This window comes from Aulonocara stuartgranti (genome assembly GCF_965226115.1).
Source record: "Aulonocara stuartgranti genome assembly, chromosome: 3".
NCBI classification, from domain to species: domain Eukaryota; kingdom Metazoa; phylum Chordata; class Actinopteri; order Cichliformes; family Cichlidae; genus Aulonocara; species Aulonocara stuartgranti.
The window spans coordinates 57,929,494-57,949,348 of record NC_138941.1 but is presented as its reverse complement, the minus strand read 5'-3'; the positions used below and the strand labels follow the sequence as shown (position 1 = coordinate 57,949,348).

The 19,855-nt window shown below is 37.3% G+C and overlaps 1 protein-coding gene and 1 long non-coding RNA gene across 3 annotated transcripts; both read right to left on the bottom strand.

The window, feature by feature from the left end:
• Nucleotides 1-1,160: 1,160 nt before the first annotated feature.
• LOC309701853 (putative high affinity immunoglobulin gamma Fc receptor IB) lies at nt 1,161-7,144 on the bottom strand. Of its 2 annotated transcripts, XM_082526157.1 has the most exons (6): nt 7,001-7,144; nt 5,782-5,841; nt 5,382-5,648; nt 4,765-5,031; nt 3,689-3,849; nt 1,161-2,640 (listed from the first exon to the last, which is right to left on the bottom strand). In XM_082526157.1, the coding sequence occupies exons 1-5, from the start codon at nt 7,029-7,031 to the stop codon at nt 3,704-3,706; spliced, it is 771 nt and encodes a 256-aa protein (XP_082382283.1). In that variant the 5' UTR covers nt 7,032-7,144; the 3' UTR covers nt 1,161-2,640; nt 3,689-3,703. The 2 variants fall into 2 exon arrangements, with proteins under 2 accessions (XP_082382283.1, XP_082382282.1); XM_082526156.1 differs by having other exon boundaries at nt 1,161-3,849.
• Nucleotides 7,145-13,108: 5,964 nt separating this feature from the next.
• On the bottom strand, nt 13,109-13,974 carry LOC309701907. Its single transcript, XR_014275303.1, has 3 exons — nt 13,934-13,974; nt 13,480-13,530; nt 13,109-13,327 (listed from the first exon to the last, which is right to left on the bottom strand). It is a non-coding gene; the product is annotated as an uncharacterized lncRNA (long non-coding RNA).
• Nucleotides 13,975-19,855: the final 5,881 nt, after the last annotated feature.

Sequence of the window (19,855 nt, the reverse complement as noted above, 5' to 3'; positions counted from 1 at the left end):
CCTTCCAATCCAGTAGATGTCTGATTGAATATTGTAGAATGTTGTCCTTACTATTGGTAGGGAAGATAAACAGTTTTTTTTTGTTTTGGTTTTTGTTTTTACAAAGTCATACTTTGTAAAAATGATATCCTTGTAACTGGATATCTTCAGTCACCCACTGGCATCTCTAAAGTTCTGATTATGCACCTTATTAGTGAGAAGTCATCATGACACCTTAAAAAAACAGCTGAGTGGAACAAAACAAAAGTACAAGAGGTGTGTGTAGCTTAATAAAAGCAGATGTGGTCTGTCTGGTAAGTCACGTAATGACTGTTGATTTAAGAGTAAGCAGTTTATTTAAGTCTAACAGTGAAACCTCTGCCTATCATCTTTGGTGTGTCTATGCAGGACACTATGTTTAGAAGGGGCACATTTCATTACTAGAAACAGAAACTGGGTCATTTTTAACTCAATTGCATGTTTAAAGTACCGGTAATTAAAGTTCATTTGAAACCACACTATCTCATCTCTCATCTCCTCTGAGGTGTGTGAAATGAAAATAAAAAACATATACTTGTATACTAAATCACCAAAAATATCTGCTCCAGTGAGCATTTGCAGATAATAAGCATTTGCTTTTATTCTTTTAATCAACTTATTAATATGTGTTTCTTGTTTTGTTGCAGCCATACGTGAGGTCAATTTGAAAATATATAGCCCCCTCGAGGTGCTTTATATTTTAAGCAAAAGACTGTATTTTAATACACAGAAAACCCCAACAATCAGAAAACTCATTATGTTCAAGAACTTGGCAGCAATAGGGAGGAAAAAACATCTGCTGTGACTGAGTGGGGCCTGAAGGGAGAGAAAAGAGAAAAAAAGACACAGAGAGATACACTGTAGAATAAAGTTACAAATGTCTTTTCCACGAAACACATTTGAGGGTAAGAAGATGCAGCAATGATGAAGACCCAGGATCTTCCATTGCTCTCCAGGACACAAGGCCACACATCTCAATGACAAACCTGTGTCCACCTAAGAGGAAGGAGGAAGACAGAGCTCTCAAAGCCAATGGACAAGAGCCCCAAAGAACTAGAGGAAATGGACAGCCAATCCTGCTAGAGGCTAGCTAACAAGAGCCGAGAAGAGTCTTGTGCCAGATGTCTAAGACCCACCAGATACAAGTTGTAATATTTGTTTATTTGGCAATTCTTGTTAGTGGTATAAAATTAAAATGATTCATTAACAATAAAAATAAATATATACTGGCTTTATGTCCGCTATTGTTTAGTGATGAGTATCACAGCACATGAAGCCTCAAAAACCAGGATTTCAGGAAGTACGTTAAATACAGAAACCACTTAGAGAGCCAAAGAAATTTCAGTTCTTAAAACCAAACAGGATCAAACAAAAACAAACAAAAAAACCCTACAAATCTTTACTTTCAGTTCCTCATGCTCAAACAATAATATATTGTGTCTAAAGAAGTCTTAAATAGAATTTCAGTGTTAGAGAGGAACGTTAGTTAAATACCAACGATAAACACCAATAATCTAACAAAATACACTACATTCAAAAAATGTAAATTACATTTTTAGAGCTATCTAAAAAAAAGATCAGTCAATAAATCAGGGGATATTGTTTCTGTGCAGATTCATAATGTGTGTTACTGTCACTATCAAAATGATAACACACTGTTTTTATACACTGCAATCCCATTAACACATTCCATCAACCATTGGGCATTTCTGAAACCTACACACGACATTCAAATTAAATTCAGCTCAAGGTATATGACGCATAAACTGGATCTAGAATTTTTATGGGGTTTTTAATAATATAATATATAATAATACAATTAAGAAACATAGATTTAGCAGAGTCCATCTTACATCCGCTTCTAGTCCAAATGACATCACACATGGCCTTTAATATACATGATAAAAAATTTTTAATAAAAAAGTCAGAAAGAAGTAACTGAATAATTTATTTGTTCTTCCTTTCATGACCACAGTAGTCTTTCACTGAGCTCTCTGCAAACTTGCAAAGAGCTCAGTGTACTGGTACACTGAGCTCTTTGCAGAACTTTGGAGACACTGTGGTTGTATCACAGACTTAAACACTGAGAAGATTAAAAGACATTTAAACTCATGAGATTGTGCCACGTAAAATAATTAATATACACGACTGATCTACTTCTATGCCCAAAATACATAGTTATACTAGACAGATAATGTGTATTTTTTGTTTTCTTTGTTTTGTTTTGTTTCAAACAGGTCCATGACAAAATATCAAAATATCTAAACAGGTTAGCTGGTGATAAAAAAATATCTGTCTATATCTACATATCTATTCAAAAAATTATCCTCTCGCCCCTCTCGCCCCTGCAGACGGTCTTTACCCTTCCATGAATGCTCCTCCTCTTGCTCCTTGCGTGAGGACAGAGCATCTCCTTGGTAGATCCTACACTTGATGGCAACATGCTATTCGCTTGAAGATGGCCTCTAGTGTTGTTCCCCACATCCCCACAGAGTTCCTGATGGCTCTTAGTCCTGTTGATCTAGGATCCAAGTGTGGGGCATCGAGTCATAGGCTTTCTTGCAGTCAATCCAGGCGGTGCACAGGCTGGTCAGTATGGTCTTGCAGTCTCGGGTGACTGCTCTGTGGTAAACAGAGCAGTCTGTCTAAATTGCATTTGAATTTGAATTAAAGTAACATGTAGTAATAACAATGCCTCATGTCTCTGTTGCAAAACTAGAGATTGGCTTTTATTTGTCACTTATCCATAGATATAATTTTCAAAGGCTTCTATTAAAACTCATTCACTGCCATTGACGTCTATAGATGTCAATTACGGCTGAGGAGGAGGAGAGGGAGGGGGCAGGTGTGGGATTTGAAGGGGAAGGTGACTGGAAAGGCAGAAAAACCCCAAGGGCACCTTACAACACCGACCCTGATAGCAGGCTAGACGGTGACCTAGGCAGGCACCAACTTGAAAAACTGAAGCCCACCAGCAGTAAAAGTAGACCTGCAAGGAGGTGCAGGGTTTGCGCACGTAAGGGATTGCGCAGTGAGACAAAAATGTGGTGCAAGTCTTGTTGTGTGCCCTTGCATCCCGGAAAGTGTTATAATGATTACCACACAAAAGTGAATTATTCATTGTGAATAAATGTTTCACTATGTACATTTTATTTTTTCATATATTTGTAAATAAATTGTTTTGATAAAACATAACCTTTCTCAGTGTTATTTCTGTTTTATAGAAGTGAAAAACTATTTTATATGTTAGAGGTGTCACAAAGCAAGAAATATTAGTGTCAAAGGCACTTTTCTGCTTGAAATGTATTTTTCACAAAAAGCTCGTTTTCTCCCTTTTTTTGGTCAAAACAGGCATTTTTGGTGGAACCCACCTCTCTTCTACAGCTGATTACTAAAGAATGGAAAATGGTAGAAACAAGCTTTTTTTTTTTGGATGAAAGAAGAGAGTCTGTTCTTCATTTTGGTAGGTTCAGCGTTTATATGATCATAACACACAGTTTTCTGTGGCTCTTCAAAAATGAGTAAAAATGCTCAAAAACCCTGGCAGTGGGGAGTTACCTGATTTGAAAATGGCTGGCAGTGAATGAGATAATATATATATATATATATATATATTATAATATATATGTATTCATATATATATATTCATTTTTACAATTTTGTTGCTTACAATTGTGCACATTTTCTATATAGCATGGTCATTCCAAGGCTGACGTTTTCTTAACACCACCAGCAGCAGAGTGACCCATAAAATGGTGCCAACAGTTCTTAGCAGGAAGTAGAGAAAAACAGGAAGTTGATCATAACAAAGGAGAGTCACCATCTCATTGTCTGTAAAAAAAACAAAACACAACAAAAAACATCCTTACTTAATATATACAAAAAGTAAAATTTGGGTTTAAATAACCAATTATTATTTGTTCTTGTCAAAAAGATTTGATTTGATTTGACAATATAAAACTCTCTGTCCAGAGGACAAATGATGCTCTGTCATACTTTCAAATACATGCATCCACTGTACAGGCAGGTGATACAAGCCCAGTTATACTGACAATGAGTTTCTTTATTAACCCCTGGAGAGTCTTGGGTCGATTTGTGGCTCTAAGACCGATAGTGTATGCATTTTTCTAAGACCCTCCAGGGGTTAAAGCAATAAAAGGGTCAAATATTCCAGGCGAGTGAAAACATTTCAGTTTATACTGGGTATGATACGATGCTATCATATGATCACACTGCCAATTCTAATTACATTAGCACATGCAATGAGTTCTTAGTGAATTTCTAATAATATTTATTATTAATGCATTTATTCTGAATAAATGCTAGCTATTGTCTAGTCTTTTCTAGTGGATATATTAGGTACAGTTTGATTTACTAAAGCATTAGAGTATGTCATGTAATATAAGGCACTAAGATTTTTTTCCCAAAATGCCTGTTCTTGGTTTTTTGCAGTTTTGCAGTGTCTTTACAGAAACAAACCCTCCAATGTTGGTTGGAAGCTTTTGTCTCTCATTTTGAAGAAGTAATTATTTGTCTCTTTGTCTACCAAACTGAGTTCCAACGTTTAGTGGGGGATTAATATATGTCCATATTTTATATGAAGTGTAGGCCTCTGACAGCCTGAAAAGTATGTGACCTGAAACACATCTCAAAATACATTACACCACCACCACACACACACACACACACACACACACACACACACACACACACACACTTATGTATACCAGTAATGTGGGCTCTCACCTGTGCTGTCTCTGCTTCTGACAGCCAGCCAGCTCTCAGGTGATTCTCCAGCTCCTGAGATGCTGCACTTGTAGAGTCCTTCATGAGACTTGTTGATATTGCGGATGATCAAAGTGCTGGTGGAGATGCTCTTGATGAAGATACCATTTTTATAGAAGGATATGGAAGTGGAGGTTTTGGTGAAATCTGTGCTGTTTTTACAGCGCAGACTCACAGTGTTTCCCTCCACCGCAGGAATTAAAGGGCTTTCCAGGATCACAGGACCAGCTGTTATAATTATAATATATGGTATAATTAGACGTTTATAGCTCAGCACAAATGAAAATCATGTGTTTGAAACCTGTTTCTCATAGGATTTGAGCACTTTGATGTCCAGTATGTTATCATTTTTTTTCTGTGACACTCCTGTTGAACTCTAATTTTCTTTCTTTTTTTCACTTGCACAGGCCAACACTTAGCAGATATATAATTATCAGAATATTTAGCTGATTTCTCAACAAGCCCTCAGTATGGTGGTGTACTTTAGCTCATAAAACACATTTTAATATGCAATTCACCACAGATTTCTTTACCAACATAAACATAAATGTCAGTGAACACAGATACAATAAACTTACGTGAAATGGTGATGTTTACAGGGTTGCTTTTCTTTCCATCTCCGCTCTCACACCAGTACTGTCCGCTGTCTTCGATATAAACATTTCTGAAGATGCAAATGGACCCACTGAAAACTCCCCAGCTAGTCCCACACGCTGTATCAACATCTGTTGCTTTCCTCATTAGTTTCCATCCAAGAGACACATCAAACTCCTTACAGTCAAAAGACACTGTGCTGTATTCATAGTGCTGAGAAGTGTTTGGAACAACATGAGGAAAAGCTGAATCTATTGACAAAGAGAAAGACAGGACCATTAAAATATGTCAAGTGACAATTAACAAATCAAACATAGAACCCTGACTGACATTAATCAGAAAGTTACTAAATTGTGCAAAGGAATCAAATTAACTTTCACGTACTTGTTTGAGCATCACAACTATCCCAAATTTGTATCACCAGCAGCAGCCAGGTATTTATCACTGAAGAAACAAATAACATGTGAAAATTTAAAAGATAAGTGAATAAAAGACACATTTAAATAAAATATAACTCAACTTGACCCACAGGTGATCTTATGGCTTTGTTAGACTTTGGAGGGAATGTTGCTGAATGCAAAATTATGACAAAATAATGTGAATTATATACCATAGTCTTGATGGTAATATGTTGTCAGTGAACTTGTTTATAAACCTACCCTTCCCAAAATGTCCAAAAAATAAATAATATTATAATAATATATCAGATTTGACTGGATCACTGTGACTTGTCCATCAGCTTCCAACTTAATAAATATATTTCTGCTTTAAGTATACGGTATTTAAGAGAGAACAATATATATTAAGCTGAACATATCAGGACATCTGAAAGGACACCTCATGGGAACCTCCTAAATTAAGTGTTTCAGGCATGTCCTGAAGACAGAAGCAGACCCAGAATTTGCCGGCGAGATCATGTTTCTCAGCTGGCTTAGAAACTGGAGATGGTCGAAGAGAAAGTGGTGTAGTCATCTCTGCTTAGATTGCTAACCTGTACTGAATCTTTTTTTAATCCTGTTCTTTCATGTAAATTAGTATATGTTCAATGCTCCCTTGGATAAAAAAAATCATGACCTTAGTAGTCATTAAATAAACCTCACAAAAACAAATTCACAGCCTCTTTTCACACAGTTCGAGAAGTGTTGTGGTTGTACTGCAGATAGTTTGTCAGGCTGAAACACTAAGATTTAAAAAAGAATAAGCGAGTTACATAAATATGAATATAGAGACGCTGTGTGGTTTGGAAACTCTGCAAAGGGTTTGAGCAGCATTCATGTCTGTAAAACCTCACAGCCTAATGTGGTCATTGAATGAATTTGTATTTCTTCTTATTAGACTTTGCATGTAATCCTGCTATGCTTTGTGTTTGGTCAGAAAACAGCATTGCACAAGGCTCATCACCAAAATCATCAAAATACTGAATATGTTTTAAAGAAAAATGGAAGTTACGCTCACAGTTGGAGATTCTGATATTTGTAGAATCAATAGTGCTGATACTCTTCTGGCGAAAGTTTAATACTAATGCATTGAGCTACAAATTATTACAACTGCTAGATAAAAAGCAGCAGCAACACCTCAGATGTGTAACAAACTCAGTACTCACACAGTCTAATGCAGAAACATGTAACCTCCATGTTGTCTTGCTGACAGATCACCAAACCGATATGCAGTTTAATATAACTAACAACCTCTTCCTGTTTGGCTCACTGCTGAAGTATAGAGGTGTCAACTTTCTACTGTAGCATGAGGTCTTGTCTGGTATTATGACCCCATACAGGCAACTGATCTGCCCAAAAAATACCTTTACAAGATACCTCATGGGAACCTCCTAGATTAAGTACTAAAAACCAACTAAAGCATGATGATTCTGGAGCTCCCCAGTGCAAAATTAAACCTGTTGTTGCATATTATCTCATGTCACTTGGTTGTTGGTCAGGAACAATGACTAACATTTAATCTAAGAAAAAAAAAAGGTTAAATCAGGAATTTTATTTTAATAACAACACACACGGGGGGCAATGAGAACAAAGCAGTCTAATGACCGCCACTGTTACAAATATTTAGATATACAAAGTGAGCCAGTGACCTCTACAGGGCATGTTCGGCACACACAATCATACTAGATTCATTTGTGTACAGGGCTCCTACTAAAATGGCAAATGACAAATTAGTTGCTAAACACAATGCATAACTTCATTGCTATTCTTTTAAATTGTCTAACATATGAATTTAGTGAAAATCCATATCTTTTGGATGAGATGCTTTTCCCTGGTGGGCTGGATGGCCTCTTCTGGGCAGGTTAAGATGTGGGACCTTGGTGGCTGGGGTTAGCTGGTTTCTGGTTGGGTCCCTCCTTGAGCAGGTGTGGTTTGTACCCCCCTGGCCGTTTTGTCGTTTTTTAGTGGGTTGGTCCAAGTTAGAATATCCGGTTCATGCCTTGGGTCCATTGGGAAAAGTGAGGCATTCAGGTGAGGGAACGTCTATTTCTGGATGCAGCTTGTCTCAGACCAGTTTGTCTTTTGCCTTTACTAAGTGTGTCTGCTGTCACTTGAATAGATGATTGGTGTTGCAGTGTGAGCCACAAGACTCATCTGCACACTCTAGACTGATTTTTGAGGTGGATGCTGTCTCTGACTTTGGCTGAGTCCTGTTATTAGCTCATGCCAGCGTGAATAGCCTCCTAAGGGCACAGAGACTCAGAGGTGGGTAGTAAGGAGTTACATTTACTCCATTACATTTACTTGAGTAAGTTTTTGAAAAAAAATTACTTTTAAAGTATCTTTTTTGCACGATACTTTTTACTTTTACTTGAGTACATTTGTGAAGAAGAAACGGTACTTTTACTCTGCTACATTCGCAAAATTCGACTTGTTACTTTTTAAAAAAATAATTAGTTTAACACATTAGATAACATGCCACCAGTGGAGTTTCCGGTAACTTTTTTACCAATCAGATGTGGCCATGCAGTCACATGACCAGTTTGAAACTGTGGCGGGCAGAGCGGCTCAAGCGTTTCACAGTAGTGATGTGCGATACCACTGATTTCCTTTCCGATCCGATACCAAGTAATATTCAGGGTGGTATCGACGATACTGATCCGATACCGATACTTTGTACAAAAACGGATTTTATTTAATGTATCTCAAATTATAGCGTCATAATGATTACAGGACATCAGATTACTTGTTCTTATCACTTAATAATGCAGGGTTCATTATATAGAAATAAAAAAACTAAAGTTGTGCGCTATTTGAACACCTTGCCTGCCTGCAGCACTAAAGGACTGTGAGAGACGTCTGTCTCGCCCTAGCTGCACCTGTCCCTCGCCTCCTCTTCAGTTCGCCTCAACATACACCTCATATTCTGTGATATGATTTACTCTCAGGTGTTTGACGAGGTTAGTGATGTTGCCACAACCAAACATGCCAACCCTCCCGATTTTTCCGGGAGAATCCCACCTTACTCCAGATTTTCCACCCGGACAACAAAGTTGAAAAACCATATCACAGAATTCATAGAGCAGCCCAGCCAATTCCAGTCTCCAACAATGGCGGCAGCGACTTAGTTTTAATATTACTCTTTTTTCTCTTTCTGGGTCGCAAAAAAACTTTTAACATATTTTCAGGTGAGAATAGCTGTGTAAACTTCAAATATCTGAGCCGACCGACACATCGTCTTCAAACCCCCGCGGTCTTTCACCACTCAGGTTAAACATGATGTACAAGTCACTTTGATAACTTAAAAATGTTATTGTTTGGCTTTTTCAGTGTTTTGTTTGTTCGTGAGTAAATCGGTTTGGCTGAGATTAAAGTTATTAGATTAGATTAAATTAAATTTAACTTTATTAATCCCTCGGGAGGGTTCCTCCGGGGTTTTCACACAGCTGAATAAACGTCAAACAGAAAACTGATTAAACAGAAGTGTGAGACGGTCGAGAGTTTACGTTTACTGAAGGGAGGTCAGTTCCTTAATCTTAATTATGCAAATTCTCATGACCATGACCTCCCAGCCCATTGTTCCTTCAGTGGGCTGTTTCAGTCATTATGCAAATGTACTGTTTATAAGATTTGGGGAAACCTGCAGTCAGCTGAGACTGAAGAAGTCACTTGGATGAGTGACAAAACGTTTCTCCCACAAAACACTACGTCTAGATGAACAGAATCAACTTTTTGGAGATTATTTTGCTATTGATTTTACAAATTCATTTGTCTGAGTCTCATTGGTTTCACCTACTGTTGATCATTCCCTTTGTGGAGAGTATAGTATAGTCATAAAATTATTTTTTTAGGTTTAAATCCAGCTTTTTGTGCAAAAAAAAAAGAAAGAAAAACATTTTAAAAAGCTTTTTTGTGAAAGCATGTTCTTATTCACTTAAACTGTGTCCTTCTTTCAGATACTTGGGCCTTACTGAACTGCATGTAGTAGAACCTGTAGAAAGACTGCTGACAAAACCCCGTCCAGGCCCTTAAAAATACACATGTGTCTAGAAATGGTGGTTTTTAATTTTTGGCAACAGCCTTTGCAAAAATAAATGTGGAGACACAGCATGTCGATACATTATCACACCTATGTTTTGTTTTAACCTCAAGGGTCAAGACATCATGAGAAACTACAACCACAGCCCCAAACCTCAACTACATGTTTCAAATAAAAAGAGAAAAAAGCATATTGAAAAATATATTTTAGATGTTTGACAGTTCGAATGATTCTACTTTCACCTGACTGCAAAAAGATAAATATACATTTAATAATATAATGATAGATGACAAATACCTCACAGGTTACTTGTTTGTGAAAGTTTTCAGTACACCTATGTTTAAAGACACATTTAATCCTTGTCTTGCTGGCTGACAGTAAAGGCATCCTTCACCAGCAGCTGCAAGAGCAGAGCCATCATTACAATAGTTAGAACAACCTTTAAAAGGAGACGAGCCTCTCTGTGAAGCAAAGGCACCAGAAAGTACATGTAGCCACGTATTGACAACATGAATTTCCCACAGTGCACTTATTTCCCTTTGGAGGAAAAAGCCAGTCTTCTAAGTCAGCATTTTAAAGTTATTTTAAAGTTAAATAGAAGTGCAGCAAGTAATTCAACAGGGTTAAACCCATATCTTATTTTTAACTGTGTCTGTATAAGTATAAATCATAAGGAAGCAATTCTATGTCTCAACTCTGATAGCCAGCTTTCTCTGAATTGTCTGGCCCAATTATCATATGCACTTGTAGGGTCACGTGAATATTATACCACTTCTTATGGAACACTGGCAGGAGGCTGGTGGACAATGTGTTATTATTGCAGCTTATTCCTCTATCACATTATGAGCAGGACTCTTGGATCACAGCATCAACTGAAAGAGATAAAATTCACCAATATCAATAGATGTTGATGAAAATTAATTTACCTCTTAACATTTACCAAGTCGAGAACAATGTAATTTGTAAACTGCATATATATATATATATATATATTTTTGTAAGTGCAGCAATGAGTACTTACCACTTCTCAAGGCACAATTTCACCGAAAATGTGAGGTCAGAAGCAAGAGCACACTGAGCACTGGAGGAAGAAAGAAAGTGGGCATTATATGTTTACATGCTGTAGATGGTTGGAGAAATGTTGGCTATATATTGCTTAGAACAGTATAATATTATAAACAAAAGTGGATAAAATTAAATAAAATTAAAAATAAATAAATAAATTAGTTTTAGTCATTAAAATACTTGAGGGTAAAAGAAACCAATTAGGGAATACGTTACAGATTGTAAAATTTACTGTCAAGCACAACATTATATACCCAGTTGCAGCTTCCACTGAAGTAGTCCCAACACCAGCAGCTGCAGAGCCAACCCAACCGTCACAGCTGTGCACCGGAAGATGTAGAAATTGTGTGAAAAAGCAATTTCTTCATGCGATACTGGAAGAATAAAAACACAGAAAGAAAAAAAAAAGCTTCTTTAGGGTTGATAAGTCATCCTGTAAGTGTAAAAGCTTCTGTTTCAGAACAGCAATATCATTAAACTTTGAATGTTTAGTGTACATTTTGCTTCCTTCATTTTAAATTTTGATCAACTTACTATTTTAAATGCAAACCCATTATAGTAGCCAGGATTGCTGGGATTCAGTAAATGTGAATTATATGTTTGAAGCGCCACAGGGCTCAGATTAAAGCTCACTGAAAGCGTGGATGTTCTGTGATTACAAATTCATCCATGCTACTAATAAAAAAATACATTGAATGTATATATCACACCACCAGCTGAAGGGAAGTAATTTTAAAATGTCATCGATGTGCCAATGTTCAATCTTACAACTTTTAAATTTCAGATTTTATTTTTGATAATAACATACATGAGACAGTGATGTTGACAGCATTGCTCCTCTCTGCCCCACTCTCACACCAGTATTCTCCACTATCTGAAGCAGAGGCATGATCAATCCTGCAGGTCTTTGTCGCAGTGCCATTTGAACATTGAGAAATGATTTCCCTGGCGTTCCTCACTTTCCAATCAGTTGAAATATTAAACCCTTTACAGGTAAAATAGACTGACTCAGTTTCAAAAAGGTGCAGTCTGGATGCAGTTATATGAAAAGACGAATCTGAGAAAGAAGAACAATGTAAAGAAATATCAACTGAATTGCCAGAGATCCAAAAAGTAAGGTTTAGCATTCCCAACAGAAAACCAAGACTAATTCAGGGTTGGTGGTAGGAAATAAGGATTTAGTCAGTATCTATGAGTCCCCTTGCCTCGTTTCTCCTCCTTGTGTTTTTTTCCATGTTTTCCCCAGCCCGTTATGTCTGTGCTCTCCCCGTGTTCTCTCCTCCCCTCCTGTCTGCGCCTCTGTGTACTTCCTGTTTTACTTTGACAGTCTCCCGTCAGTATGCGTAATGTTTGCTCCTGCAAACATGATTATCTGTGTCAGCTGTGTTCCCATGTCCCTCGTTATCCTTCTGTGTATTTATGTCCTCGTCTCCCTCCATTCCATCTCGCTCATTGCTGTGTTTCCCTGTGTTTCCTCGCATTTCAGTTAATCATTTCCCAGTTTAGTTTAGTTCTGTTTTCCGTTTATTCCTACAATAAAGTAGTGCTTTTGACGTTATTCCTCGTGTCTCTGTGAGTTTGTGAGTTTTAACTTGCCTCCGTTACACAGCTGAATCATGACAGGTAGCCAGGATTGCTGGGATTAAGTACATTTCAATAGTATATCTGAAGTACTGCAGGACACTTATAACTGCTTACTGAAAGCACGGATGTTCTGTGATTATAAATTTTCATATGCTATCAAATAAGTAAATAAACAGAAAAAACATACCTTCCCCTGCATTCGATTTCCTTCTGATAGCCACCCAGCTCTCTGGTGATTCTCCAACTCCATGTATTTTGCATTTATATAATCCTTCATGAGAGTTTGAAACATTTTGGATTTCTAACTTTCCATCATAGCTGGTACCCATGGGCAAGCTATCTTTATAGAAATTAGCTGTGAAATTTGAGTTTTGTTTCTCTGTCTTGTTTCTACAGTGCACAGTAACAGCATCTCCCTCCACCACAGGATAGACGGGACTCTCCAGTATCACAGCACCAGCTGAAAATGCAAAGAAATTTAGAAATGTTACAAATGTGCAATGGTTTAGTCATTATAACCTTCACATTTCAGATTTTAATTCTGATAATAACATACCTGTAATAGTAATATTGACAGTGTTGCTTCTCTCTACTCCACTCTCACACCAGTATTTTCCACTATCTGTAGCAAAAGCATATTTGATCCCACAAGTCCTCGTCACAGTGTTATTGGAACATTTCGAAAGGATTTGCTGAGTGTTCCTCACTTTCCATCCTGCTGAAATTTTAAATCCTTCACAGGTAAAAGAGACTGACTCATATTCAAAGAGCTGCAGTCTGGATGGAATGATAGAAAAAGATGAATCTGAGAAAGAAGGATGCAATAAAACAATGACTGAGTTCCCAGAGATTCAAGAAATAAGGCCCATGCTAATTCAGTGTGAGTGGTGGAAAACAAGGATTTAGGCAGAAGGATTGGAAAACATGATATGAATATAAAGGACAAATACTACTTACAAGAGATCTTAGAATAACTTTTCTGCACATGTGCCATCAGCAGCAACAACCCTGCAGAAACAGTCCCAACGGACAGTTTTGTTTTCACACCAACATTTACAATTTAAATTTGAATTTATCTGCAGTCAGCATGAAAGTATGTTTGCTCATGTTTTTGTGACTTATTGGATGTGCAAGAGATCGACATTTACATCTCCATTATAATCTAACTGATACCATCATATGACAGTTCATTAGTTGCACAAATATATTTCACATTACAAGTGCTAAAAAGTAACACATAATTTGCAAATGAGGTGTTAGTAAATGTTACATTTTCATTATTTGCACAACTAATATTTTCTTTAAAATGAAACATGTTGGGGTAGAACAGGAACAGACTACTGCATAAAATATAAAAAAGATTCTATATTCAAGCAAATTACATGAGGCAAGAGACGAATGCTGTACTCACAGAGTTTACTACAGAGTGCGATGACTTCCATTCTGGCTTTCTCACTGAGAGTATCAAGCAACATTAAATCTATATATGTAGCTCATGTCTTCCTCTTCCTGTGCAGGTCACTTTACTTCTTGTGTTGAGCAGACTTTATTGAGTAAGTTTTATGAAGACTGCTGCAAGTGTGTTACAATAATAAACACAGAACAGTGGATATGTTAGACTGAGGGCAAAAAGGCAGCAGAGGCCATCATTGACAACAAAGCAGAGACAAAAAGGGGAAAAAGAGCTAGGAGTGAAACTTTACATGAGATTAAGTATTATATGATAGTGTGAGCATGAATAACAGGTGCCATAGTGCCCCCTTCTGACCAGTAAACACTGTCATGTTTTTCAGTTATAGAGGGCAGAGTCCAATAAAGCAGCTCATATCATTGCCTCACGGGAGCATACTGTAGTATTTTATAATCACGGCAGGTAGAGATGGCCCCTAATGGCCCATTGAATGGACTGATATCATTGGAAGTGGGTGAAAGAAACTGCAGAAATCATTTTCAGCTCCTCTTTGGTTTACACATTGTTAATAGGAAAATTGTACTTAGTAGTCAGTATAATCTTTTAATGACTATGATAATGTGACTAATGATGCTCCGACGTTCTGAGGTCACTACCTCGGTTATACAATGTCACAAGTTTTGCGAGGCGCTTTTGTGATATTTAAAGGATTGGATTACATTTTTTATTCCTCCCTGATATCCTCCAAATCTGCTGACAGTCACTGGGTGAGGCAGTGGCCTTTTTAATGATTGTGTTACTATTTTATGCTATATTTAAAAAGAGGGGCTCATATTAGGAAGAAGAAAAGCGAACAGAATATTTAGGACTGTCAGGACCTTCAGTTTAAGCACTGTTGTCTTTGATTGTTGTTTATGATGCTCAACATAAGGTCAACATAAGGTTAATTGTCAATGGAAAATTGTACTTAGTAGTCAGTATAATCTTTTAATGATATACGTTTGCATATGGTAGAATGCTGCATGTAATCATTTGTGTTTAGAAGTATATAGTTGGTGGAATATTGAAAGAATGTCTCATCCTAGGAGGTCTGTAACATTCCAGGGCTTTCACCCCCACACGAGAGAGGTCGTACCTTGTCTTATTGTTTTACGGTAGGATTAACGTAGCTATGTCAGTTTTAGTTTAAGTGCCTTCTTTACATATGAACTGTTGGATTTTCCAGACCAGCAGGTTAAGGGAAGTCGTTTATGGGGCCACACTCTGACCCCCCCCCCCCCCCCCCCCCCACACACACACACACACACACACGTACATCTCCACATTCCAATGTAAGGAACAAATGCTCACTGAAGTATAAATAAAGACCGGGGCAGTTTCTCAGTGCGAGTCTCAGTTCTGGAGGCTGCCCTTGCTAGCAAGAAGTTCTGTGTGTTTCTCTTCTCTGAGTCTTTGCTGAAGAAGTGTTTTAGGGTATATTTTTTGACATTATTTGGTCCTCCGAGCTGGAGCAGAAAACATCAGAACTGTTATCTGTGACTCTGTTCCAAGATCCAGCACTGATTCCTGACGCCGTGGGGAGCCAGCACCGAAGCCTGTGCACAGCCCTCTTAGACGAGGAGAGAGCCCCAGGACGTGCATTCGGGTCTGGGCCGGTGTTTTTAATCTGGTCCACGGCGGTGGGATTCAGTCCGACGATCTGAACCACCAGTGAGAAGTTGGAGGGGGAGAAACACTATTTTGGTATATAAAACGGCCTCAAAGGTTTAAAGAAATGTGATAAAATAGGTTTAAGTTCGCCAAAAGGAACTGCTCGTGACCTAAAGAAAAAAAAGGAAAAGGCTATGAATAAGATAGGAAATAAATATGAAAAATTAAAAAGGGTAAATTTAACTAGGAAGGAATAAAATATAAATTAAGGTTAAAAATGAAATAACTGTACAACACAAATTAGAATGAAGGGTAAATTTAACTGGGAAAGAATAAGATAAAATATATAAATTAAAGTTGAAAATAAAATAACTGTACAACAAAATACACAATACACAGTATAGAACTATATAAGAATTTATGAAGAAATATAAATAAATATATACACAACAGCAGCAGCTGTACAAGTATTAACTGGAAATGAAGAATATAGTAACCAGTGTTGTGCAATCCACATTATGTCTTGTGCAGTGCAAATATGCTGAAAGTGATTTAAGTGATGAAGTGAAAACAATGTCCAGAATGTCCAGTGTGTGTGTGAGAACTATATGTGTGGGTCAGTACTGTGTGGTGGTGTGATTGAGAGACCGTATCGCTAGAATAAGAAGTAAGCTCTTGCTACACAATAAAGAAAACAAAAACAATTGCATATTTAAGTAAAGTACATGAGACAAGAGACATACTGTACTCACAGAGTTTACTGTAGAAAACTATGACCTCCATGCTGTCTTGCTCACTGTGACACTGACGCAACTTTAATGTTTAATATGCAGCTGAGGTTTTCTGCTTCCTGTGCAGGGTCACTTCTGGTCTTGAGCAGACTTTAGAGAAACATTTATAAATACTGCTGACAAAAAAGACAGCAGAAAAGTGTGTTTAGTGTGACTGCGTATTAGTTTTTAATGTGGATGTCGACAGTGCAATATAAAACGAATCACAGTGTAATTTTTGGAGTGATAGACTAGTTAAGTTAGTGGCATATACACTACCAGTAAAAGAATTGACACACTTTCTCATTCATTGGTTTGTGTTTGTTTTCATGAATTTTTACATTGCAGATTTTCACTCAAGGTATCAAAGCTATGAATTGAACATATACGGAATTTTATAAACGAAAAACTGTAAAATAACTCAAATCTTGTTTTATATTTTAGATTCTTCATAAGAGCCACTTTCTGCTTTGATTAGTGCTTTGCACACTCTTGGTATCCTCTCGATGAGCTTCATAAGGTAGTCACCTGAAATGGTTTTGAAGGAGTTCCCAGAGATGCTGAACATGATATTTTATTGTTTTTACTATGTTTATTATTTTATCGTTGCAAAGTCTGGAATGAACATTAACCTTTAGTGGTTTTTTTTTTTTCCACTAATGATATCTTGTCCCATTTTATCTTTCTTTAACCCTGCCCCGTCTCTCTTTTTCTACTGTATTTTTGGTTCATTGTGTTTCTGTTCATGCTCAAAAACCTTCCATTGTGGCTACATTCAAATAATTCAGCAAAAAAGAGAGAACAAAGGGGGCAAAGCCCATTGGTTTAATTTGTTACACAGGAAGGTTTGGTTAGTTTTTTTAGTTGTTTTTTTTAATTAATAAATTAAATTAGAACTTAAGAAAACTATATTCTACATACTCATGTTGTCTTTGTCTATAATTACAATTTTATTGATTATCTGACATTTAAGTGTGTAAAATGTGCAAAACCTAATAAATCAGGAAGGGGATAATCCTTTTTCACAGCACTGTATCTGATGTATGTTTGTTCTTTCCCTTGTATTCCTTTGAAAATACTCATACATTGTTGATACATTTACAATATGCAGATATTTTGAGATACCTGCATTTAACAAGTTCACTCAAGTCACCTGGATACATACAGAGAGAACTTGAGCACAAGCAGAAGTACAGAGTCAATGATGGTGACACAATGATAACACACTCAAGCACCAACAAACAAGAACTGAAACCAGGGTTATAAAACACTGCCGATGTGATACAACAGACAGTGACAAAATATCTTAACAATCTGGTTCTGTCATGTCTGTGCTTTATACAAATCTGTCCAGTCCAGTCTATTACACATACCGCAATGTGATTAAAAAGTATAACATCTGCTATTGGTTAAAACTGATAAAAAAAAATACATACAATTAACTTTTTACAAAAATTCACAGTCATTTGAAGCACACTCATCTTCAGCGTGTTGCACCATCTCCATGGTGACAGCTGGTGGTCTTACTGCAGTGGAATTAGGAAACTGTAACATAGTTTGTAACTTAAAAAGGAATGGTGTATTGTTTTTTACTGGATTTGAGTAGTCAGTTGCCCTGCATATAACACATATTGTATAATTCACCTTCATTCATCTTAATAGTAGTTTATATTAGTTTATATACATTGATTTCAAACATATATAGTACGTACAATTTTTTTGATGGTTCCCAGCTCTGAAAGTTATCAGACCAGTGAATTGCTGTTAAAATAATTGTGTTATTGTGTAAATTTGTGCACATTTTCCACAAATGACTTGGCTGCAAACAACGACGGGTAACTCATTAATTATCAAAACTAGTATATATAAGGAAAAGGGGGCAGCAGGGAATTTATGTATTTATAGTTATGCTTAAAACAAGAATTACAAATCTATCTTCCTGCAGCAGTAAATGGAAACCACAAGATCAGTGGCAATGCAGTATGCAGATATGACCGCTAGATGGCATTAGAGTCTGACCAGAAAGAAAGCAGGAATAAGAGGCCAGGAGTTGGTAGTCACAGAAGAAGCTGTGAATAAGGGAAAACACATGTAAATACAATAATCCACATATTTTACAGAAATAGGCTAAAGGTTGTGTGGTTCTTGTGTGACAAATTTAACTTTATAAAAGTATAAATAGTCTAAATACATTTACAGGTTTTCCAATTTTCCAAATCCTCTAAATGACAGGAAATCAATGTTTGTTTTGTAAAGTAATTAAAAGTGGGATTCAAACTATTTATTATTACTATACCATTATTTGTGTTATGAAAATATTAAGAAATGACTGGTGTCCACTTGTGACCAGTATTTTTACATTGTTTGCCCTTACCCTATCAGCATTGTTTACATGATCATGTTTACTCCTCCACCCAAGATTGTTTCAGTTAAACACTACTCTAGAGTGGGGTTTTTAACCCAGTCCAGTTTATTCTCTGAGTGTACTCCAAGGTTTAGTCCTCCACTACGTCCACGTCAACCCCCTGGATTTAAACAGGGGTCACAGCTTTCCTGGTAGCAGTCAATTCTTCTGTCTTTGTCACACTGAGGTGCAGATTATTCTGCTGCTCCACATGAAACAAGAGTCCACCATAGCCCAGTCTCATCACCCTCACCGATGCATCCAACCACTGCAGTGTCATCAGAAAACTTCTGAAGATGGCAGGTCTCTGTGCAGTGGTTGAAATCTGTGGTGTGGTGGGTGAAGAGGAAGGTGTGACACATTTCTGTGGGAGGCGGCACATTTCAAATACCAGGAGAATCTCTCAGTGGCCTGAGAGCGTCAGACCACAGTGAGGTTCAACTTAGCATGTAAACCTGCGACCCGCAGACAAAACACCAGAGGTACCACAGCTGGACGCAGTGACTCTGGGTGAGCGCTAAACATGTGACTTATGATCTTGAGAAGCCGACCAGGTGCCTGCTGTGGCCAGAGAAGAACGCATTAGTGGCTCTTGCTATGCTGGCAGCAGAGATGTTGGTTTAAGCTGGGGAATCTCCAGCCCTCCTTATGGCTGCATGCAGCAGGGACCCACCAAGCCCTGAAAGGCTGATGAATTATATGTGTAAGAGAGCGAATACATACTGTATGTGTATCAGATAACAGTAGGGTCAGCTGTTTTGTTTTTTTTTTTGTCTAGTGTAACAACATTACTATAGGATCTGGGCTATTCTTCTAGGTTCACAAGAATGAGCTATCACAGGATGGTGGGAGTGTGTTCAGAGGGATGAGGGAACAATGGGGCTGTAAGCAGGTGTTTCAGACATATTGGACAGTTACGAAAGTGCTTTGTGCAGCTGCCTGTTATAGATGAAGGAAGTGCAGATGGACTACACAATTATTGCTTATTTATGATGAATTTATTAGTGATTAATTTATGCTGAAACCTCTTCTTCAGCTGTTATGTAATCATATGAATACCACAGCCTCTATGTGTGTTCACATTCTTATTAACAACAA